We start from the raw sequence: 25,742 nt of genomic DNA on the forward strand, positions 1-25,742 counted from the left end.
TTTCCACTTTTGTCGAGTATGATACATACAGATTATATAATTTTTATTTCTGATATTGATTTGAATAAAAATTCCTTTAAAAAAGGAATGGGGCGACCAATGGGAGCTATGATGTGAAGTGATGAGATCGGGGGGAGGCACTCCCACTTTGGACGTGACGCGTATGTAGAGCTATTAAGACCCCCTTTTTCACCATCGCTGTCACCCAAAGTCCCCATTACCAGCACATGCTCTGTCACCCAAAGACCCCATATTTTTCCTTTAGATATGTCACCCAAAGACCTAGACCCTAATATTTCCATCTGAACAGCAACGAGTCGTCTATCACTGATTTTCGAGGCTTCTTTTGGCTCTCACCCAAAGACTCTATTTAAAAAAAGTCATATTCTCACACAATGCCCTCCTAATTTAGATCCAAACGGTCCCTCTCTCACCCAATGACCCATCTTTTGTATATTTTGTACACTGACTTTTGCTCTCACAGAATGCCAACAATTATGCTCTCAGGCTTGCAATGACCCTATATTTTTTCATATTTTACTCTCACCTGATGCCCCTTACTGGCCAGCCCTACACCTATACCCATTTCATATTGAAGTGCCACCCCGGGACTGAAATGTAACCGTTTGGATACAATTTGTTTCTTTAAAACAATAATGTAACATTAGCATAGCAAAGAAAGATTAGGAAAAGTAAAGCATATTTATTGCAGTGAGAGAGGTTTAAAAACGTACTGCACGGGATGGAAGAGGGTAAAAAAAAAAAAAAAAGGAATAAAGATCTGACCATTTCGGTTACTATTGTTAGGAAATCATGTTGCGGAGGGTTGTTGGAGCAAAATTATTTTATTTAGGTTTGCTTCTTAAGGATTGTTTTCCATATTATGATATAACTGTCGGTTGTAATACCTGACAATATTGCATGGCTGGTTATGAAACGGAAAGTCGTCGCGGATATTTTGAATTTGTTTAACATACTTAAGCGACACAAAAGTCAAAACCAAGCAAGTTGTATTTTTAGTTCTAAGCTGGGCATGCTTTTAAGCAAAACAGTTGCGAAGTAAATCTAGCAAGACCGAAATTAGAAGCTTTTTACAAAGTTATGCTAAATATAAGGGGCCCGCCGTAGCGGGCGCCCCAAAAAGCATCGTGATTGAATGATGGGATGCATATACTTAGTGTGTGATAACCAGATTATACACACGGCAAACGCGAGCCATCGGGATAAAAATAGGTTGCTAATACGATTCAGATCAAATCTATGCCAATATTTGCAGCACCTTGTAAGGTAAACAGCCATTCTTTTTTTAATGTAAATAAGTCACTGATTTCTAATTGGCCTGCTACTGTCGTATCAAAATGTATTATGTTCCATGTTTTGGATCTACACAATGTTGAATATGGTTGCAGTTGTAGTTTAGGGAAGAGTAGAGTATATAAAACCCGATGGATACTCAAGTTTGTTTTGGTTGTCGTTGAGAAATTGAAAGTGAAACCAATTTACAATTTGGCAAGAAATCGAAATACCAAATATCAACATTTTTGGACAACTTTCCACCAACATTTTGAGTAATTTCAAAATTTTGGCTACAGTGAGGCGAAATTGGATTATTTTCGAACAAAAATGGTGAAAAAAGACCCATCCACTGGCCTATACCAAACATGGCCAAGGAAAAGGGGCCATTGATATACTGTAATGCTACGTATGGATTTTCTCGAATTAGATGACACAGAATCGCACGGTTGATAAAGTTTGTTCGGCTAATATAAGGAAAAATTATTCGGCTTTTATTACTGCGCGCGTCATTAACGTCCAACTCACGCTCGCGTTAATTCACGTGTGCACCGGTCACGTATTACGCAACGCACAACTAGCGTAGCCACTGCGCCCAACTGCGTGCGCGACATTCTATATCAATACACGGTGTTATGAGTCTTATTTTTTCGCCTTACATAAGCCGAACAAACTTTAGCCAGAGGGCATTATGGTAATCGTCCAAAAGTGATCCAGCGTAATAGGTAAGTGAAGCATACAGGGTAAGTTAAATGGTGCATTCCCTCGCCGTCTGATCCCTGATATGAATTCATTCGCAACATGAATTTATTAAAGAGACAAATCGCTATTATGAAACGATATACTTCAAAAACGTCATGAACCATATTTTATTAGAGCAGAGCATGGTGCCAATTTGAAATCTGCGACATGTTTTCCCGCTGCAGGAATAAGTACTATTAACATCCATTCATCATTCCAGAAATAATATACGAAAGCCTACGGCTTAACGATTAGTTAACAATACGTATAAAAACAATGCACTATCGTGCATATTTTATCTGTGTAAATTTACAGAAACATCCATCGTAAGGTAATTTAATGTCCCTAAAATTCTTTTATATTGACAATGTGTCTTTATCAAATAATAAATGTCTATAGCCATACAACTGTCGACATGTATAGTCAGACAGCGTACCCTACATCTACGATGACCTTAATAATACACATTTTCATCAATCTTTGCCATGATAACAACTCTTTTAACATCCACCAAACCTTTTGTTAAACACCGACGTCAGACTAGACTGGAATATTCCCTGCGTAATTCGAGAAGATAAATATTGTCTGATACGAATGATGTACCATTTTAAGTTCAATGTATCCAACATCTCTATTAAGACCCGGGATTAAGACATAGTGAAACATATGATGAAGCATAGTCCCTGGAATTTCAGGGTCTATGGATGAACTAAAGAAAAAATTTGACCATCAATTAACGTGGAAATAGGGGTCACCATCCATGTCGTATCTTTTCACAAAGTGGATGTTTTCACAGCTTTTGCTAGAGACAGATGTGCATCAATATGTCAAGGTTTCTGACAGGAGGTTGCGCTAGTAGTCAAGGCAAGATGGAATTTTTTGCAACTTTCTCTTGCCACAGTGAAGCCACCCGTAGGCTATGGTTTGTTTTGATTACATTCGGTCACATTTGACTTCGACATTTGTTTCGGATTAAAAAATAATGTATATTCATAATACTGCTTTTTGCTACAATTCCTTAGTGTGTGAAATTCCTTTTCACAGCATTTTGTTGAGGGGAAGATGCTGCACGACGATGTTGCGACAAGTTTGTGATATGAAAATACAATAACGTCATTAATGACGTAACCCCTAGGTTTGTACTTAAATAGCACGCAGCTGTTAGATATCACCATTAACAGATTGCCAGACAATAAATTATTCCCATAAATCTAATAAACTTTCACAGGGTACCAGATCAATGATAGATGTGTATTTTATTTCAGTCAATGCACTTTCAAAGATTATTTCAATTTCTTTTTCTTTTCTTTTAAAGATGTACGCAAAATGTTCACAAAAAGTACTAAATAATAGTATATTTTTTACAAATATATTATTCGGACCGGAATGTAACTGATTTTTCCACACAATTGTTTGAACCACTATAACTAATTTGCGTGATATTCTCAAAATTAGTATAGGCTATGGTTAATTTTTTCAAAACCTGAAGTTAAAGTTGGATTCCTAGCAGTGGCGTAGCGTCATAAGGGCACGGGGCACGTGCCCCCCCAATCGATCTGAAATTTTAAAAATCCCATAGGAAAATGGCCGAAAAATGGCTTGTGCCACCCAATCAGACCCAGTTCCCCCAATCATGGTCGGTGCCCCCACCCCCCCCCACCCCATTTTGATGACCCACGCTACGCCACTGATTCCTAGCTTAATTGTCTTCCCACAAAATGTATACAATCATTATACTGTTTTTTTTACATGGTGTCAAAAACAAAAAAAACGTAATCCTGCGTGCGTCTTTAAAGAATCTTCATCATATTCTCTCCCATCATTTTATTTCTGATCCTTTCCTTTGTATTATGGTTTAAAGCAAGAAGATGTGTAAGAAATGTGTCAAAAGGTACTCTATTAGTTTTTACACATATAGTAACTTGCAGGCTGACACATAATTGCCATTGGATGTAGTGCTTATACGATATGGCATAAGATAACGGCATTAACTTGTAGGTTGACCCATAATTCCCATTGGATGTAGAGCTTATACGATGGTTTAAGATAAAGCAGCAAGAAGGTTTTATTTACGACTGAGCAAATAATGTGCATCAATGACATTCACTTAGTATATTATTTTATGTTTATTGATAGCTACTGTAACAGATAAGATCTTGCCACAAATAGCATTTTACATTATACGATGACATAAAGCAGTGTTTTATTTACGAAAGATCAAATGTGTACATTAGTGATATTTTTATTTATCTTCATCATATTCTCTACTATTGTTTTATTCTAATCCTTTCCTTTGTAAACGGTTTAAAGCAAGAAGATGTGTAAGGAATGTGTCAAAACTCAAAAGGTACTCTGTTACATATATTGTAACTTTGTAGGCTGACCCATAATTCCCATTCGATGTAGAGCTTATACGATGGCATAAGATAAAGCAAAAAGAGGGCTTTATTTACGACTGAGCAAATAATGTACATCAATGACATGCACTCAGTATATTATTTTATATGTTGATAGCTACTGTAACATATAAGATCTTGCAACCCACACCTAGCACCCACTCATTCCAAAACATCCATTAAGCTAAAATGAGGTTTACATAATACGATGACATAAAGCAGGGTTTTATTTATGAGTGAGTAAATGTGTACATTTGTGATATTTATTTATAGGGTTTTATTATATTTATACGGTTTATTGTTAGCAAGTTTTAACAGAATGTCTAGCTACCAACCCACAGCTCTTACTCATTCAAAAACATCCATAAAGCTAAACGGGGTTTTACATAAACGATGACATAAAGCAGGGTTTTACTTACAAGTGAGAAAATTTGTACATTAGTGACATTTTATTTATTTTATTTATAGGTTTTTATTATATTTCTTAACATGAAAAAGACAAAAGTTATGTTCAACCAGTTTGCCACAGAACAGCTGGTCATGGTAGGGAACACAGAAATAGAAAAGGTGGACCAATATGTGTACTTAGGACAACTAGCTACAATTACTAATCAACATGACTCCAAATCACATGGATGAAGTAAAAAGGAGGACAAGGGCTGGTTGGTGTGCATTTGGTAAACTCAACGACATCATGAGAAGTAAGATGCCAACTTGTCTGAAACGAAAGGTTTTCAACCAATGTGTACTACCAGCCATGACCTACGGAGCTGAAACATGGTCACTTACTAAGAGGATGGAGCAAAAACTGAAAACTGCACAGCATAGCATGGAAAGATGCATGCTGGGCTTTACCAAAAGGGATAGGAAAACAGTGGCATGGGCCAGGAGCCAAACAGACGTTACAGACATAATCCCCGGGCATAATCCACACAATAAGGATGAAGAAGTGGCATTGGACTGGCCATCTTGCAATATCAACAGATAATAGATGGACAAAGAATGTCATGGAATGGAGACCTTGGCTGGGTTCGAGGCACCAAGGCAGACAGAAAGTCAGATGCAGAGATGAGATACCCATTTTCATAGGGATCAGGTGGATGGCAAAAGCAAATGACAGGAATCTTTGGTGCCAACTTGGGGAGGCTTTCGCCCTGCAGTGGGCTGAATACGGCTAATGATGATGATGATGATGATGATGATGATGATGATGATGATGATGATGATGATGATGATGATGATGATGGTGATTATATTTATAGGGTTTATTGTTAGCGAAGTTTAATAGAATGTCTAGCTACCCTCAACTCCAACCCATTCCAAAACACCCAATTAAAACTGTGCTTAGCATAACATAATATAACATAACACTTCAGGTAAGTAGCAATTTCACACCGCCTAATCTATTTAATGTTCTATTTTACCCCTCCTGTGTGGTGACAAAGTAAATTAAATTAAATTCTACTCTACTCTACTCTACTCTACTCTACTCTACTCTACTCTACTCTACTCTACTCTACTCGTTGTTTGTGTTGCTGCTGTTGTTGTCTTTTCGTAAGATAGACTTACCCTATAAGACATTAATTGGTATTTCAATTTCCTGAGTAGAAGTACGAAATTAAAATAAACATAATTTTACGTAGCCAGTACCCACACACGCACCAAATCACTCTAAAAACATTTCTTGACGTTCGCACTCTTAATGTTTTATATAAGGCTCTTATCCAACCGCAGTTCGACTATTGCAGTGTAGTTTGGTTTGGTCGCTTCAATGAAGATGTACGTAAATTATGTGTTTTACAAAAGCGATGTGCTAGAATAATATTGCGTGCCAACTACCTTACGATGTAATGTTTCCTATATTAGGTTGGGAATCACTTCCAAATCGTGCAATGTATTTCAAATCACTGTTACTGTTTAAATGTCTTAACGATATATCACCACAGTACCTTATCAACAGGTTTTCTTATGTACATGAAAAACATAATGTGAACACCAGACAAGCTGCGTCCAATTTATTGGCTCTACCGCCTTGCACAAATGGTTATGACACTGGGTACTTTAAATCATCTTTTTCATACAGTGGGGTTGAGGTTTGGAATAAACTGAGTAATGATGTAAGAAGTTCTATAAATGTGAAGACTTTCAAGCAACGATTCAAGTCTTAAAAAAATTGAGCATGTACTTGTTAATGATGTATTTCTATTCTACTTTGAAAATTGTATATATTTCTGTATTTTAATTTTGTAACTAATAGTTGTATGTTAGCATGAAAGTTCATCTGTATTGGTAATCCATATATAGAAAGATTTAAACTCTTGATCTCAATACAAAATATTTACCTCCGTAATTTTCAGCTGTTGCTACTACAGCCTTCGTCAGCGGAATGACCCGATCGTGCACTCTTGAAGTGTGACGTAATGACCGGGTCATAGACCTTTGGTAACTTGTAGCGCCCTCCGTCTTTGTTCAGAGATGGTTGGTTGGCACAGCCACATACAAGAATCTTGGCACCAAAGATCCCACACCAAGGTACAAGAAAGAACTAGTGTCAGTGCTTCAAGATTTGGAGAACGAGAAGGGGATTAATAGGATTGAATACCGTAAGCTTTATCCTACGACTGAGTCTCCACCCAAGTTTTATGGTCTACCAAAGGTACACAAACCTGACATCCCACTGAGACCTATTGTTAGTAGTGTTGGTACCATAACATATAACTGTGCTAGACATTTGGCGGACATCTTATCTCCGTTGGTTGGTAAGACAAAACACCACATTACCAATTCGCAACATTTCGCTGACTGCATCAAAAATGAACGCGTTGAGGATGATGAAGAGCTTCGTTCGTATGATGTAACAGCACTGTTTACATCTGTGCCTGTGGACAAAGCGCTCCCCATTATACAGTCTAGACTGGAAAGAGATAACACCTTGCAAGAAAGAACTCAGTTGTCTGCGGCCCATGTGGTAAAACTCCTTGACGTTTGTCTCCGTTGTACGTACTTTGTTTACAATGGCATATATTACCAGCAAATCCACGGAGCGGCGATGGGTTCGCCCGTCTCGCCGATTGTGTGTAACCTGTACATGGAACATTTAGAACAAATAGCCATTACCACAGCACCCCACCCCCCGGAGTGGTGGTATCGTTACGTCGACGACACACACACAAAGCTCAAGAAAGAACACGCGCAGGAATTTACGGATCATCTCAACTCGTTGGACCCCGACATCAAGTTTACCACCGAAGGGGAGGAAGATAAATCCCTCGCGTTTCTAGATACTTCGACCGTGATCCAAGCTGACGGCAGCTTAGAGATCAAGATATACCGTAAGCCAACGCACACGGATCAATATTTGCATTTTTCGTCCAACCACCCGTTAGAACACAAGTTTGGTGTAATACAGACTCTATTCCATCGTGCAGAGACAGTGATCACCAACCCTCAAGTGGTTGTTGAGGAAAAGGAGCATATTACGCAAGCTCTCTCCAAGTGTGGCTACCCGCCATGGGTCTTTGACAAAATCAATAAGCCCAAGAGCGCAAAATCAAACGCGAATAAGGACAGTAGTACTACCAACAAAGGACAGATCGTGTTACCCTATATCAAAGGGATTTCGGAGGCTCTTCGAAGGAATTTCCAAAAATTCGGTATACGGGTAACATTTAAACCTACACAGACACTGCGCCAATTTTTAGTGGCGCCAAAAGACAAAACTGAGAAAAAGGACGTAACTGGTCCAGTGTACTTGATTCCATGCCAGGGGCAGACTACAAGAGGCACCTGCAAAGAATCGTACATTGGAGAGACTGAACGTTCTCTCAAGACCAGATTTCTCGAACACAGACGTCCTAGCACAACTTCGTCTGAGGTTTCCAAACATATCCACATAGAGTCACCGGGCCATCACGTCGACCTGGACAAAGTCCAAATTTTGGATAGGGAACCTCGCTGGTTTGAGAGAGGAGTCAAGGAGGCCATCCACATCAGGGCCAACCAACCATCTCTGAACAAAGACGGAGGGCGCTACAAGTTACCAAAGGTCTATGACCCGGTCATTACGTCACACTTCAAGAGTGCACGATCGGGTCATTCCGCTGACGAAGGCTGTAGTAGCAACAGCTGAAAATTACGGAGGTAAATATTTTGTATTGAGATCAAGAGTTTAAATCTTTCTATATAATAGTTGTATGGTTTATATAAATTGCATGTTGAAAATTGTTGCCTTTTAATGTTATGTAAATGTATTGCAGGACCCTATGTAAGACCAGCTATCGGCTGAATTGGGCTACCCTGGATAAATATGAATAAAATAAATAAATAAATAAACATATCGTAGAGGCGCTAGGGATATTCCACGTTGCTACTAAATATTTTATCATATCTCTTTGTCACGTACTGGTATGTAGCGAAATGTACCGACGGTTCTCGGTGTATCGATATGCCATCGGTACTGTGTGGCACCGACCCAACCCTCGGCATTGGCTACGCTACAGATAATACTACTCTCATTCACTATCTACTCTACGCTACGCTACTCTATTCTACTTTACCATACTCATCGCCTCTCCTCTCCTCTCCTCTCCTCTCCTCTCCTCTCCTCTACTCTCCTCTACTCCATTCTACTCACTCTACCATACTCTTCGCCTCTACTCTTCTCTCCTCTATTCCACTCTACTTTTCTCTAGTTAGACTACCATACTCTCCGCCTATATTGTCCTCTGTTCTCTTTGATTGATTGATTACCAATTTTATTACCATTTATTCACTCCAAGATAGTGAGAACCAATGAAAGCCTCCGTTAGTAAATTACTAGCCGTGCATAAATGTTGTACAATTGCACGGGCGCGCACTCCGCGTAGTACCCGCAGAGCTTTCGGACGCGTTTATTTTACTTGCGGGTTGTTGCATTTATATTTGCCTGCATTTTCCCAATTTTTAGTGACAATTTTGTACTGAGAAGTGGATGCGTCTAATGCACTCCCCCCTTCGGGGCTCGTGCATTAGACGCATCAACATCTCAGTACGCGTGCATTATTTTGTATAATTTCACTCCCAACAAGTGATACCATGTATTAACCTATAAATATAAAAATACACATAAGAACAATTAAAATATTTAAGCAAGAATTGCACAAGATATCTTCTCCTCTCCTCTCCTCTCCTCTCCTCTCCTCTCCTCTCCTCTCCTCTCCTCTCCTCTCCTCTCCTCTCCTCTCCTCTCCTCTCCTCTCCTCTCCTCTCCTCTCCTCTCCTCTCCTCTCCTCTACTCTGCTCTGCTCTACTCTCCTCTCTCTACTCTACTCTACTCTACTCTACTCTACTCTACTCTACTCTACTCTACTCTACTCTACTCTACTCTACTCTACTCTACTCTACTCTACTCTACTCTACTCTACTCTACTCTACTCTACTTTCTTGGCAGAACATAAAAAAAAAATCTCTATTAAGGCTGCAGCAACTAATAAACTATTATTGTATGCATTAAACGTGATATAGCTTTAAAAACATTTTAATGTCGGTTTAATTTTATATTTGTACACGGTTTACCATATTAAATGAGAATGAAACAGTAATTATCAACAAGAACAATGGCCGAACGTAACGGTATTCATATATGCCCAATCGTAACCTTAAAATATTATCTTTAAAAATTGAAATCAATCAAAAGTATAGATTGCAAGTAATCCCATATCTATCATCTGTAATAGAAAATGATGGGTTAATTGATTATGAGCTTCAAAATTGCCATTATGTTTATACTTCGTGCTGCATATGTATCAATATTGTTACTGACAATATTGTTGGTATTTGGATGTGGATGGATATTATGTGTTGTCTGGGTTTGTGGTGAGAAAATCGTGAATATTATTGATTAATGTTTAGACGCGCATGCTTCATTTCGTTATTGGTTTAATTTTGTCAAATTTCTTTTAAATATACAGCAGGGTTTTGTTTTCTATTTTCTTTTCTTTTTTATTATCATTGAGTTTTGTGTGTATCGATAGTCTGCGCTCACGTTTCGCGCTTTGACACTTGTGCAAAGAGTTCATGACTTGAAGTAACTTCAACTGAGTCATAAATAAGAAAGGTAGATAATCGAACCAAGTAAATATTATTTGGATACAATTCGTCGTCTGTATTCCATAGTGGCGTATAGTGGGGCGCCGCGAATAAACAACTTTTCGAGAAAATCGGGTTTGAAGAAATGCCAATTTAAAATCGAGTTGTGTAAATCAGACATTCATTATATTTTGTAAATGATGTGAAATTTCTGTAGTAAACTAAATAGATTTTATTGTATATATTTTTCAAAAGAAATAAATACATACTATTGCTGGCAAACTGACAATAAAACTATACGTCACTATGGAAACCGAACAAAACGCAATACCCTAACCTTACTTTAACCGTACGCCACCTCGGTCGCCGTGTAATCCCTATGGCGTTACTTTTCGTCGTTCGTATTCCATAGTGGCGTATAGGTCCGATACGCGTACGCCAATATGACATACGATGTTTTTCATTTTTGCCGATATTTCATAATTATAAAATGTGTATAAAAAGTGGCGTATGGTCGATACGCCACTATGGAATACAAAAATGTCACTTTGTAACTATACGCCACATTTAATTAATTAATTACTAATTAATTAGCTAATTATGACTGATGAGACTTAGAAAAATGAAAGAGAACATCATTAAAAACATATGTGCCAATTTTCAAAAAATGACCAAAAATCACTATACGCCACTATGGAATACAGCCGACGAATTGTTCTCAAATCGGCATTTCTATCATTTTAACGAGTACCGCATGTGTTTTACCCTACATTTTTCTTTAAAGCGATATCTTAGTTAGCGCCGACGTTACTTTAATTCCTTTGGATACAACGGTGTATTCCCTTGTCTCTGTTATTTGATTTGTTTGAGTGGCATACTGAGTCACTCAATATCTCATGCTTTTGTACGTCATTCGTCAACAATGAGAAAAGTTATTTTTATCACTGGAAATCCATTTAATAAAGTCAAGGTTAAACATAAAATAATAATTTAGGAACTACACATTGTTAGTTAGCATGAAGAATCTTAAAATAGCTAATCCGGTGAAGGATGCAAGAAAATTTTTTACATGTTAAGTTTCGAGATCTATATATAAACCAATGTTCATCTTTGTTGTCAATGAACAGATAGTCACAAAAGTTAGATGTAATACCTTCATGCGAATAATACAATATCATTTCCAGCCTGAGAATGGTTGCCATGAATACAGCATCATTATCCTTCCACGAAAACATTGACCTTTATTAACAAACAATAGAATACCTTCGCATATCTGCCAATATAATGATTTGTGCATTTGCAACTGTCTTGCCACTTTCGCCGAGTATGATACTTACAAATTGTACAGGTTTTATTTATAATATTGATTTGAAAAAGCATCATTATTGAATGTTGGATTGTGCTTCGTATGTGATAACCAGATTACACACATGGCAGACGCGAGCCATCGGGATGAAAATAGGTTGGTAATAGGATTTATTTCAGATCTACGCCAATATTTACAGAACCTGGTATGATAAACAGTCCTATGTTTGGATACATATAAATCAAGTTTTAACTTCTTTGATGATCGGGATACTATTCTTTATTGGAGAATTTCCCGGGGAGAATTTGAATTGCAACCACCCTTGTTGTACCAACTGTATTGTATTTCATGATTTGAATTGATACAATATAGCTACAGTTGGTAGAGGATCGAGTCAAGTTAGTTGAAAAATAGAGTCGAAAAGAATAGAATAGAATAGAATAGAATAGAATAGAATAGAATAGAATGTATTGGAATAGAATAGAATAGAATAGAATAGATTAGAATAGATCAGAATAGAATAGAATAGAATAGAATAGAGTAGAGTTGAGTATAGCTAGTTGAGTAGAGTTAGGTAGAGCAGAGTATATCAAGTTTGATTGAGCGTGATTATCGTGCAGTACTCATAAAAGAGACCAAAAGAAAGTGTTTTTTATACTTCCAATAAATCATAAGTTTACAGATTTGCATATTTCTTAAGTAGAGTGCCAATTGGAACCGGCGGCGTGTCTTCCCTCTGAAGAAGAAAGTAATATTCAGATTATTTTCTCTCATTCCAGAAATAATATACGAAAATCAACGATAAGAAAATGATTTGATAGGAGTGGAGCTATGTCGTGCGTATTCCATCTGTGTAAATTGAACGTTCTTAACGTAATTTGATGTTACTACTTTTGCAGTTTTAATAGATATTTTATCACTCTCATGGCCCATTATTAGAACTCACACACTGTGATTGGTCAAAACGCGTCACGTGAAAGCACTATGTTTGAAATAATGTGCTCTGATTGCGTATGGAACGTAATAAAGTGTGCACATTCTATGCAGAGCTATACGTGAGGATACGTGCACAAGTTTTCCGCGACACGTGCTGTGAAAGCGTACACGCTTTACCTTAATGTAAATAAACTCGATTTCTTATTTTCGTCTCACTAGTGGGCGAAGTTTTTGTTTTCAAAAATATTCCATGTTTCCCCTTGAAGTCAAATGGTGCGCCTTTTACTACTTTAAGTACAATGTCTCTAACGACTCTATGGATTTAGACAAAGTCAAAACATACGATGAACCATTCTATTTTTAACCTCGGTTTTGTAACAAGAAATAGTCACACCAATAATTCCACAATAGAATACCGTTGCATTATATCTGCAAATATAACGATTTGTACAATAGTGTTTCCACTTTTGCCGAGTATGATACATACAGATTATATAGTTTGTATTTCTAATATTGATTTGAAATATCATCATGATTGAATGTTGGGATGTACTTAGTATGTGATAACCAGATTATACATACGGCAGATGCGAGCCATCGGGATGAAAATAGTTTGGTAATAGGATTCAGTTCAAATCTATGCCAATATTTGCAGCACCTTGTAAGATAAACAGCCCTTCTATGTTTGGATGCAAATAAATCACTAATTGGGCTGCTACTGTATTCCATACTGTTGTATCAAAATATATATGTTCCATGTTTTGGATCTACACAATGTTGAATATGGTCGAGTCAAGTTAGTTTAGGGTAGAGTAGAGGGCCGGGGATACTCAACTTTGTTTGGGGTGTCGTTGAGAATTTGAAAGAGAAACCATCAAAATACCAATTTTGCAAGAAATCGATATACCAAATATCCAAATTTTCGGTCAAATTGAGCACAAATTGTTGTAGTTTTACAACTTCCTCCCCCTGCTACAATGAGTCGAAAATGGACTATTTTCGGGAAAAATGGCGACAATTTTGAAAAAAAAGACCCATCCACAGGCTAATACCAAAACTGGCCTAGTAAAAGGGGACATTGATATACCGATATGGGCCGGTTGCGTATTACGCAATGCGAAACTAGCGTAGGTACTGTTCTCAGCTGCGTGCAAGCCATTCTAAATTTATATCAATACACGGTGTTATGAGTCTTATTTTTTTCGCCTTATATAAGCCGAACAAACTTTAGCCAGATGGCTTATGGTAACAGTGATTTAGCGTGAAAGGTTAGTGAAGCATACAGGGTATAAGCAAAGTATTCTGGTGTAAGTTAATGGTACATTCCCTCGCTGTCTGATCCCTAGTACGAATTCATTCACAACATGAATTTAAGAGACAAATCGCTATTATAATAACGATATACTTCAAATAAGTGATGAATTATATTTTATTAGAGCAGAGCATGGTGTCAATTTTGGGTGCCAATTTGAAGCCTGCGTCATGTTTTCCCGCTGCAGGAATAAGCACCATTAACATCCATTTATCATTCCAGAACTAATAATAGAAAGCCAAAGGCTTAACGATTAATTAACAATACGTAAAAACGACAAGTAGTTGTACACTGTCGTGTTATTTTGATCTGTGTAAATTTACAGAAACATCCATCCATTCTTCGTAAGGTAATTTAATGTCACTAAAATTCTTTTGTATTGACAGCATGTCTTTATCAAATAATAAATGTCTATACCCATACAACTCTCGAAATAGTCAGATAGCGTACCCTACATCTACGATGACCTTTATAATACACATTTTCATCAATCTTTGCCATGATAACAAATCTTTTAACATCTATCAAACATTTTGTTAAACACCGACGTCAGACCAGACTGGAATATTCCCTACGTAATTCGAGAAGATAAAATATTGTCTGATACGAATGATGTACCATTTTAAGTTCAATGTATCCAGCGTATAATGAACCAAAGACCCTGGAATTTCAGGGTCTATGGATGAACTAAAGAAAAATCTGACCATCAATTAATGTGGAAATAGGGGTCACCATCCATGTCATATCTTTTCACAAAATGGATGTTGTCACAGCTTTTGCTAGAGACAGATGTGCATCAATATGTCAAGGTTTCTGACAGGAGGTTGCGCTAGTAGTCAAGGCAAGATGAAATTTTTCCAACTTTTCTCTTGCCACAGTGAAGCCACCCGTATGCTATCATTTGTTTTGGTTTAAGTCAGTCACATTTGACTTCGACATTTGTATCGGATTAATAAAATAAAATAATTCTGATCCTTTCCTTTGTATATGGTTTAATGCAAAAAATGTGTAAGAAATGTATCAAAAGGTACTCTATTACACATATAGTAACTTGCAGGCTGACACATAATTGCCATTGGATGGAGTGATTATACGACGGTTTAAGATAAAGCAGCAAGAAGGTTTTATTTACGACTGAGCAAATAATGTGCATCAATGACATTCACTTAGTATATTATTTTATATGTTTATTGATAGCTACTGTAACAGATAAGATCTTGCAACCCACAACTAGCACCCACTCATTCCAAAACATCCATTAAGCTAAATAGCGTTTTACATATACGATGACATAAGCAGGGTTTTATTTACGAATGATCAAATGTGTACATTAGTGATATTTTTATTTTTTTAATTTATAGTTTTTATTATATTTATAGGGTTTATTGTTAGCAAGTTTTAATAGAATGTCTAGCTACCCACCCATAGCTCCTACTCATTCCAAAACATCCATTAAGACAACGGAGTTTAGCATAACATAACATAACACTTCAGGTAAGTGAAACATCTCAGGCGTAGCAATTACTCACCGCCTGATCTATTTAATTATCTATTTCTACTCTGCCCCCTCCTGTGCCGTAGCAAAGTGAATTTTAAGCTCTAAGAGACCCAAGGAATATTCCACGTTGCTACTAAATATCTCATCATATCTCTTTGTCACGCACTGGTATGTAGCGAAATGTACCGACGGGTGTCCTTGCATCGGTGCAGTGGTGCACTGATCCAACCCCCGGCATTGGCTATGCTACAGATAATACTGCTCTCATTTACTCTACTCTACTCTACTCTACTCTACTCTACTCTACTCTACTCTACTCTACTCTACTCTACTCTACTCTACTCAACACTACTCTACTCTACTCTACTCTACTCAACACTACTTTACTCTACTCTACTCAACACTACTTTACTCTACTCTACTCTACTCAACACTACTCTACTCTACTCTACTCTACTCAACACTACTCTACTCTACTCTACTCTACTCTACTCAACACTACTCTGCTCTACTCTACTCTACTCTACTCTACTCAACACTACTCTATTCTACTCTGCTTAGCTCTACTCTCCGTTTATTTACTCTACTCTTGTGTACTCTACTCTTATATAATCTACTCTGCTCTGCTCTTCTCTACTCTACTCCCCCACTCTACTCTACTCAACACTACTTAACTCTACTCTACTCTACTCAACACTACTCTACTCTACTCTACTCTACTCAACACTACTCTACTCTACTCTACTATACTCAACACTACTCTACATACTCTACTCTACTCTACTCTACTCTACTCTACTCAACACTACTCTACTCTACTCTACTCTACTCTACTCTACTCTACTCAACACTACTCTATTCTACTCTGCTCAGCTCTACTCTCCGTTTATTTACTCTACTCTTGTGTACTCTACTCTTATATAATCTACTCTGCTCTGCTCTTCTCTACTCTACTCCCCCACTCTAATCTACTCTGCTTTTCCTCTTCTACTCTCTTCTACACTCATCTAGCCTGCTCTACTCTTCTCGAGACTCTACTTTTCTCCATTCTATTCTACTCGATCTATTACCTGTACTCGGCTACTCAGCATTGTGCGTTATTAAATACTATACAGCGTGGGCCAAAAACAACTTTACCCAATTTCAAAGGTTTATATCTCAAAATTGAAAAGCCTGCTTCAAATTGTTTTCACATATTCGTAAAAAACATCTTCTTAGGAGTATTTGGTGAAAAAACTATTGAAAAATGTATTAAAATAAAAACCTGACGCTAGTTTTAAATCAAAGGGTCAAAATTAACTTTGTCCACGTGAAGGGCTACTAGATGTCGCGTCGCATCACTTGCAATAGCGAGGTCGATAGAGAATGACGAAAACTCGGTGTACGCACAAATTTGTTCAGTAATTTTATATAACACAATCAAATAAATCAAACATAAACATTTAAATGTCAATCTACGATATTTCGTCATGATTTGCAGCTTTCATGCTGCAAAGATATAAAAACAATGCTCTTCAAATATGCGCAAAGCATTATTGTAACCTCAGACCTCATTTTTTTTTGTCATTACGAAATGTTATCTACAAGAAAGTTGGAAGTTATTGCACTGCACTTATTGCGTTCATGGTATTTTCGACAAATTGTTGCGTCGACAACAGACTCTGGGGTTAGCTGCAAGTTCCCTTTGAACCGGTGCAATATTTGCAGCTGAACGGTCACTTCTTGCACGTCCGCTCCGTGCTTTGCATCTATTCATCACACTTCCGAGGTTGTGAAAGTTGTTCGTATTAGAGTTGTGTTAGGTTTCGGCGGGACTCTTACGTTCGGGAAACGAATCCGAAATTGACGCTGCTCTTCCAAAAAGCTTTCTGTTCTTAAGTACACCAGGCACAAAAAGAAACTCGTCAGTTATATTCATCCTTGCTGTTCAATAACCTGATAATTTTTGATTATTCTGAAATATACATTTTGTTAATTGGACTTTGCGTTCTCATTTGACACCCTGTTCGTGATCGAAAAACAAACAAGAATTGCCCAAGATATGCGCCTCCAAAGCCTCAAACCCCAAAATCAAAAGTTGCATTTTCGACGATTTTCAATGGGAACGTATCGTTGTATTGCACACAAGCACCACGGGCCAATCAATAAACACACAGTGTAACAGGCACAATTGAATCGTTAGAATTGTAACTTTTCATTTTGGGGTTTGGGAGTTTGGAGGTGCATATCTAGGTCAATTCTTGCTCAATGTTCACAAACAGGGTGTCAAATGAGAAAGAAAAGTCCAATTAACAAAATGTATATTTCAGAATAATCCAAAATTATCAAGTTATTGAACAGCAAGGATGAATATAACTGACGAGTTTCTTTTTGTGCCTGGTGTATATACTGCTGCCATAAAAGTCTTCTATTGTGTTGTGAATTGCCTTATCTTGACACCTTGCAAACCTATTAGAAATAAGCCACGCAGTCACAAAATGCACGAAGGTCTATTTACAATTCAAGAATTACGCCAGATGAAACCTTTGTAATTGTGTAATTTTTATGCTAATTATTGGTCAATGTTAGGAGTGAAGTTTGTGTAATTTTTATGCTAATTATTGGTCAATGTTAGGAGTGAAGTTTGAGTATATAACAAGTAAATGGGGATTAAAATCGATTGTATTTATTTCATGCATGTAAAACAATCGTCACTTTTCAAAGACAACCAAACGTATTACCAAGTACATGTATGCCTAACGCATATGTATGCCTTACTCTTAGCAATCGGACACATCCCATTGAATTACGTGTGGACAAAGTCATTTTTGACCCTCGGACGTAAAATTAGCACCATTTTGTTAATTTAGCTTATTTTGCTTTCATTTCTTCATCAAATACTTTTAGAAAGATATACATTTAGAATATGTAACAATATCATGAATAGCTCTTCCACAATTCGAGCAAGCACCCTTTGAAATTGGGTAAAGTTGTTTTTGGCCCACACTGTACATTAAAGAATAGCAGATGTATGTTGCAGTTCAAATTCTCCAAGCTTGCCAATCAGCTCAGATTTAACGCGATTAACCTTTTGCATCCAAACATAGAATAGCTGTTTACCATACCAGGTGCTGCAAATATTGGAGTAGATTTGAACTGAATCCTATTACTAACCTATTTGTCTCCCGATGGCTCGCATCTGCCGTGTGTATAATCTGGTTATCACACACTAAGCACATCCCAACATTCAATCATGATGCTTTATCAATCAATATAAAAAATAAAAGCTATATAATTTGTATATCATACGGCAATGTGGCAACCAAAATTGCAAAGATATTCGTGATATTCATACACAATACACGTAAAATACACGTGAATCTTCTATCGTCGAAATATCGTCGAAATAATAATCTACATACATATAGGACATATACTAGATCTCTTAAATTTAATGACGATCTCTAACAAAAGATTCATGCGAATAATACAAACGTTGGTGTTAATGTTGTTCCACAGTCAGAATACCCAAATATTACTTGTATTGTCATCTTTTTGTGTTCTTGTTATACCAGTCATGCCAGTAGCGTATGCAAGGTGGGGGCTCCCACTTTTGTCAGTCAGTTGAGGTAAGTGTAAACACTCGGTTGAAATGCCCCTACAGCTACCTATTCGGGGTAGCTATAGGTGCACCGTATTAGGGGTAGGTGCACCGTCCTGACGAATATAAATCGGGGTCAACACTTAACTTTTTTCTGGGCTAATTACGGGGAGTGAAGTGAACAGAATCATTTTGATCATAAAAGGAGTCGTGCCCTATCCTCACACTTTCTAAAACCCGCGTACGCCACTGTATTGTACTAAGCCTATTGGACATTAAATTATTATTGTTTCTATCCTGGGGATAGAACTAGTATATACGCCCGGGGGGGCACTCAACTTTAGAAGTAACGGGTATGTGCCTACCGGCGTCGCGAAGTAGGGGCCTATAGGAAACAAAGCATGATTTAAAAAGGGGGTCACTGGGTACAAACAAAATAAAAAGGGGGTCATTGGGTATAATATTTTGAAAAAAGGGGGTCATTGAGTATAACATTTTGAAAAAATGGAGCAAAATTTTGAAAGTTTCGACAAAATTTTGCCAAAAATTGAGCCAAATTTGAAAGTTCCGGCATTTTTTCTGGCATTTTGATGATGCTATTCCAGAAAATCTAGAAAAAAGGGGTCATTCGGTAGCCGCAACCAAAAAAAGGGGGTCATTGGGTAGCCGCAACTAAAAAAAGGGGGTCATCGGGTATTGTCGACTTCAAAAGAGGGGGCCTATTGACAGGCACATACCGTCACTTCCAAAGTTGAGTGCCCCCGGGGTAGTACGATGTTAATACGATGTATACTCATCAACGAAACCCCAGTTATGCACCTGCAAACGCGCCTAACACACAACAGTTCGTGGAGACGTAAGGAATAGTCCATGTTGCTACAAAATATCTCACCATATCTATATATCACGTATTTATTTGAGAAACTAATGACACTGTTTCGATAAGATCAGACAGGTTATATTTCATGCAGGAACACCTGATGCCGCAACGAGCACGATTCTCTGATTTATAATACGATATGTAGACACTGAAACATGTTCATCTGTCTAATACAGTTTTTTAACCCTGATAAATTAGTACCCAGGGATGTACATTCAAATAATTACATGGAAATATGGGGTTCTAAAAAAATTGTTTTACTTTGATAAATATTTATGTGGTCTTGTGAAACAACAACATGTCACATTTCGGGGAAGTATTCAAAACTACTGGTCCCTCGGTATCGGATGATTTGACTACTTGTGAGTATAGTAGTGTCAAATTATCCAACACCTCGGTACCAGTTTTTTTACTACTTTCCCTCCAGCATGTTGCATTTGTATACTCTCAAATCAAATTAGTTGTAGATAGTGCAGTTATGATATAAAAAAAGCAGTATCATTCTGTGTTATGTTAATAACAGTCGCCTACCAGAAACTAATTACCCCTTTTATTACGAGACGAAATCTCATAATCTATGTATCAAATTTAAAACTGAAATGGCAAAAACAAACCTAGTTTTAATCTGCAAATTTTAACTTTTCATTTGTCTGGATAGCTCAAAATTGGTAGCCATGGTGACTCCTTGAATGAAAAAAGATGCATCTGCACAAGTTGCACTAAAAAACTACTAAAATCAGTTTACCATTCCACTCTCTCTACATGACTTGTCAAGGATGACCGCAACATGGCAACAAATTGTGAGCTATTAAGACAATCGAGGCATCACAATGTCAATACGACTCTTGGTTCCTTTTTGCTATTCAGTTGTAAAATTTGATGCATAGATTTTGAGTTATTACCTAAAGCGGAGGGTAATTACTTTTCAGTATGTGTTAATTTGCAGATGTATGGAAGACATACATATTGATTAGCCGTATTTTGGGAAGGGAATAATTATGTGACACAAAACTTGCATCATTCTGTGAAAATATGCAAATCTTACAAGTAAAATTTGGTATTTTCCCTTTAATACATAGCATAAATGTTGGGCAATTACTACCCAATCAACAGACAGTGTGAATTAATAGGAAAATAATAAGCCTCACCCTAACCGAAAAAACCCCAACAAACATTGGTTTAACTTAAGGGCTGGGGTATGAACGTTTGGACAGTATTTATTTTGGGACATTAGAGCACATCAGACATATCGAATTGCATTCTGAATACGAAGAATGTCATTCTGATATCAAATAATTTTGAAATTCGCAATTTAATACAAATACTATAGAAAATGATTAAAAATTGATATTTATTATAATTAACAGTACTCGACTTTATAAATCTGATGATTTAAACTTAAAGTGTATGTAGGTGGGATGAAAAGCCGAAGATCAATTGAAAATGTTGACCTTTCGTATTGAATATATGGATTTTTTTCCCAAAACACCACAAAAAATTAGGTCTTTTTGGGAAAAAAATCCATATCTTCAATATGAAAGGTCAAAATTTTCAATTGACCGTCGGCATTCCTCCTTTTTTTTTTTTTTTTTTTTTTTTTTTTTTTTATTCATTTTGCTTTTAGATTAAACAGGACAAAAGACAAATAACTTGAGAAAAAATAAACAAAAGATAGAAAGAATAAAAACAACACACACAAATACAAAAGCATCTCTTATATCACTAGTACAATACAATATTATGCATATTTTTAAATTCGTTTAAATACTTTGTTTGTCCGTGGGCACATGAGAAAGACAATAATAATTAATGTTATATTTATATATAATTACTGTTGTTACATTTTTTTCTTACACAAAACCTTCCCATTTCATACGAAAGATATTCAATTTATTTATTCTCTGAAAACAAGCTTTTTCTTCTTCAATTTTTTACTTAAAAATGTGAGAACGTGGCGATATATGGTTTTTCATTTGAAAACCTGTTCCTAAATAAATAATACTTAGCACTCAGAATAATATAGTTAAGCACTTTGAACCTTGAATGTCCTTCCAGTCCCAAAATTATATCTTTATAACATAGATGTATTCGAGTCTGTATCTTTCCATTTAACCATGTCTCTATCTCCTTCCAAAAAGAGTTTATTTGATGGCATTCCCAGAACATGTGATCAATTGTTTCTTTATTTTGACATAAATGACAATTTTCGTTCTCTTTCAGATTAATGAGCTTTAAATAACTATTGCTTGGAATTATTCGATGAAGGATTTTATATTGAAAAAATCTCATTCTTTCTTCAGTGGTAATTTGAAAAGGTAATGTCCAAATGTATTCCCAATTTAGATTACCCAAATGATCAAACAAACGATCATAATAATTCTGATTTACTGGTTTTGTTGATTGTGACATGTTAAATTGTTTAGATACATCACGAGTTGTTAACTTCTTTACTTCTAACGAAATATTTTTTTCATTACTTTTAAGTTTTCCCATATCTGTTTCAGAAAGTTTCTTTATTTCTAATTTCCATTCCCTTGGTAAACTATTTATAACACCGTAATATGTTACAAAATCAATACATCGTCCATATTTTTCACAAAGCTTTTCATATGAATAAAATGAACCTTTATCATCTAATATATCTTTAATCTTTATTAGTCTTGTTCGAGCTCTATAAAGAGCCTTGTTTACATCTTTTGAAAACAACTTGTTATAACTTAGTGGCATATGCAATACATCTTCCAAATTGATTGTTTCTTTGTTATTACATTGTTTAAAACTTTGCCAGCTTAAAATGACTTCTTTGTAAAACTGGGGGAAATTTGCAGGAAAAACAGAATCATCAACATTACATTGTAACAGGAACTCCAGACCTCCCATTTTATTAAAGAAATAATTTGGGACATCTTTCCACGGTGCATAACCTTCACTCAAAAATCTTTTTAGCCACATTATCTTTAATGCTTTGTCTGTATTGAATATATTTACCATCTCTATTCCTCCGCTTTCTTTTGGTGCAATTAAAACAGAACGTTTGATTTTTCTGGTTTTCCACTCCATAAGAAGTTATACAGTATCTTTTGAACATCAGATAACACATTTCCACTCACATAATCTGTGGACATTAAATAAGTCATTTGTGAAATACCAATACTTTTTACTAATAAGACCTTTCCTCTAAGTGTTAGATCTCTTTGTCTCCAAATATCTAATTTGTCTTTTAATTTTGTGAGTCTTGGTTGAATATTATACTCATTACATTTTTTACTATCATAACCAACAAATAAGCCCAATATTTTCACAGGTTCCTTAGTTGGTTTAATACCATAAACATAATCATTACAGTGTCTAAGACTTCCTATCTTCATCAATTCTGTTTTCTCCAAATTTATCTTCAAACCAGACAACCTTCCAAACTTATCTATTTCTCTTACAAGATTCTCCACAGATTTTGAATCGGATAGAAAAAAGGTTGCATCATCTGCAAAAAAAGGAGCACTTAAGTTCCACCCCACTTGGGAGTTCTATGCCATTAATATCCTTACATTTCAAAGTTATTAAAGCCAACATTTCTATCACACATACGAATAATGCTGTTGATAACGGGCATCCTTGACGAACACCTCGTGTCAGATCAAACCAACCAGTAGAAAACCCCTTATTTATTACACAACTTTTAATATTTGAATAAAAACATTTTACCCATGAAAGCAGGTTTGGACCAAAATTAAATTTCTTCAAGGTTGCCATAAGAAAACTCCATTCAACAGAATCAAAAGCCTTCTCCAAATCGGCAAAAAGCAACATACCAGGAATGTGGTTATCATTTGTGTACTGCAGAATATCTTCAACTAAACGAATATTTTCTCCAATATATCTACCTTTGACAAAGGCTGTTTGATGATTACCTATAATACTTGGTAGTACACCTTCCATTCGTTTAGCAATTGCCTTTGTACCTATTTTGTAATCGATATTTAATAATGATATTGGACGCCAATTTTGATAAGCTTTGGATCTTTTCCAGGCTTAGGTAGAAGAGAAATTATTGCTTGTGATTGCGTTGTTGAAAGTTGACCATTTAAGTAGCCAAAATTTAAAGAGTCAACTAAAATATTTCCAAGCAAATCCCAGAAACATAGGTAAAACTCACTAGAGAAACCATCACTCCCAGGAGATTTATTTTTAGACATATCTTTTAAGGTTTTGTAACATTCGTCCAAAGTCAAACGCTTTTCACAGAGCTCTTGCTGTTGTGGAGAAAGCTTGGGAATCTCAATTTGATTTAAATATTCCTCAATATCTTCATAACCTTCACCATCTTGTTTACTTGAGAAAAGATCTTCATAAAAGACTTTGATTTCACCAAGAATATCTTTTGATGTTGTTTTAAGGACATTATTTACAAGTAATTCATCAATTCCCTTTTTTGAAACATTTCTTTTTTCAAAAAAAAAAAAATATTTAGAGCTTTTTTCTCCTTCATCATAATACCTGTCTCTTGATCTCACAATACTACCATTAACTTTGTATTTATATATTTCCTCTAAGTTTTTCTTCACTTCGGCATACTCGTGTACAATTTCTTCTTGAAGTTCATTATTTATCTTTTCTTCAAGATCAATTAATCTTTTATTCAAAGATCTTTCACGTGCATTTCTTTCTCGATTTTTTGTGGTTGAATATGATATGGTTTCCATACGTAATTTGAACTTCATAAATTCCCAAAATTGTTGATCATTTAAGTTAGCATATTCACGTTTAACATCTGAAATGACACTTTTAATTAAATTATGATAATCAACATCTTCTAGAAGACTATTATTGAACTTACAAAAACCCGGCCCACGAGGCTCGGTATCACTCAAAGAAATCTTCATAATAATTGTTTGGTGATCGGACATAATACTTGGTACAATATTACAATCTACTATATTCATTTTAAGCGACTGAGGTATAAACCAATAATCAATCCTTGATGCAGAATTGCGATTACGTGTTGACCATGTGTAAGCTATTTTGGTAGGGTTTCTTGTACGAAAAATGTCTATTAAATTGTTTTTAAAAAGAAGACGTTTGAGGGAAATTCGGCCATTCTTATGCTCATCCTTAATAGTATTATTTTTAGATTTTCTATCCAAAGTGATATCCATAGCTAAATTCATATCGCCTCCTATAATCAAGTATTCTTTAATTACATGTTTTTCTATAATATTGCTTAACTGATCATAAAAGATAACTTGATCTTTGTCATTATTGGGAGCGTACACATTTAACAGGTAAAAGGTTTTTTTCGATACTAACTTTTGCTAAAATGAATCTTCCTTCCGAGTCACTTATCACTTGGTCAAACGTACATGTAATTGTTGGATTTACTAAAATAGCTACACCTTTACTATCGTTTGTTCCATGACTAAAAACAATATTACTTGACCATTCTCGTTTCCACTGTTTTTCTAAATTTTTACAGCAATGTGTTTCCTGAAGGAATATAATGTCTATTTTTTTCTTCTTCATATACATAAAGATTGCTTTACGTTTTTTTACATTTCTCAACCCACGGACATTCAGAGATGCAACATTTATACACGACATAAATAAGAAGTACAAATAATAAAAATAATAATATTAAATAATAACGAGATTTGAAATAACAAAAATGTAATCAAAAAGATAAATCCTGATCTACTTGATCAGTTTAGCGGGTGTCTACCCATCCGAAAATATTACAAAA

At 36.0% G+C, this 25,742-nt stretch overlaps 1 protein-coding gene across 1 annotated transcript; it reads left to right on the plus strand.

Annotated features, from left to right (window-relative positions):
* Nucleotides 1-5,046: 5,046 nt before the first annotated feature.
* On the plus strand, nucleotides 5,047-25,503 carry LOC140150187 (uncharacterized). Its single transcript, XM_072172191.1, has 4 exons — nucleotides 5,047-5,175; nucleotides 6,904-8,387; nucleotides 19,103-19,156; nucleotides 25,479-25,503. The coding sequence occupies exons 1-4, from the start codon at nucleotides 5,047-5,049 to the stop codon at nucleotides 25,501-25,503; spliced, it is 1,692 nt and encodes a 563-aa protein (XP_072028292.1).
* The last annotated feature ends 239 nt before the right edge of the window (nucleotides 25,504-25,742 follow it).

Source organism: Amphiura filiformis, chromosome 4 (genome assembly GCF_039555335.1).
Source record: "Amphiura filiformis chromosome 4, Afil_fr2py, whole genome shotgun sequence".
NCBI classification, from domain to species: Eukaryota; Metazoa; Echinodermata; class Ophiuroidea; order Amphilepidida; family Amphiuridae; genus Amphiura; species Amphiura filiformis.

What these genes read in the sequence shown, in the direction of transcription:
- LOC140150187 (XM_072172191.1), top strand. Translation starts at nt 5,047, where the DNA reads ATGACTCCAAATCACATGGATGAAGTAAAAAGGAGGACAAGGGCTGGT. An exon ending in GAAAGGTTTTCAACCAATGT is followed by an intron (nt 5,176 to 6,903) that starts GTACTACCAGCC and finishes GTCTTTGTTCAG; the next exon opens with AGATGGTTGGTTGGCACAGC. An exon ending in ACTTTTGTCAGTCAGTTGAG is followed by an intron (nt 19,157 to 25,478) that starts GTAAGTGTAAAC and finishes AAATTTTTACAG; the next exon opens with CAATGTGTTTCCTGAAGGAA.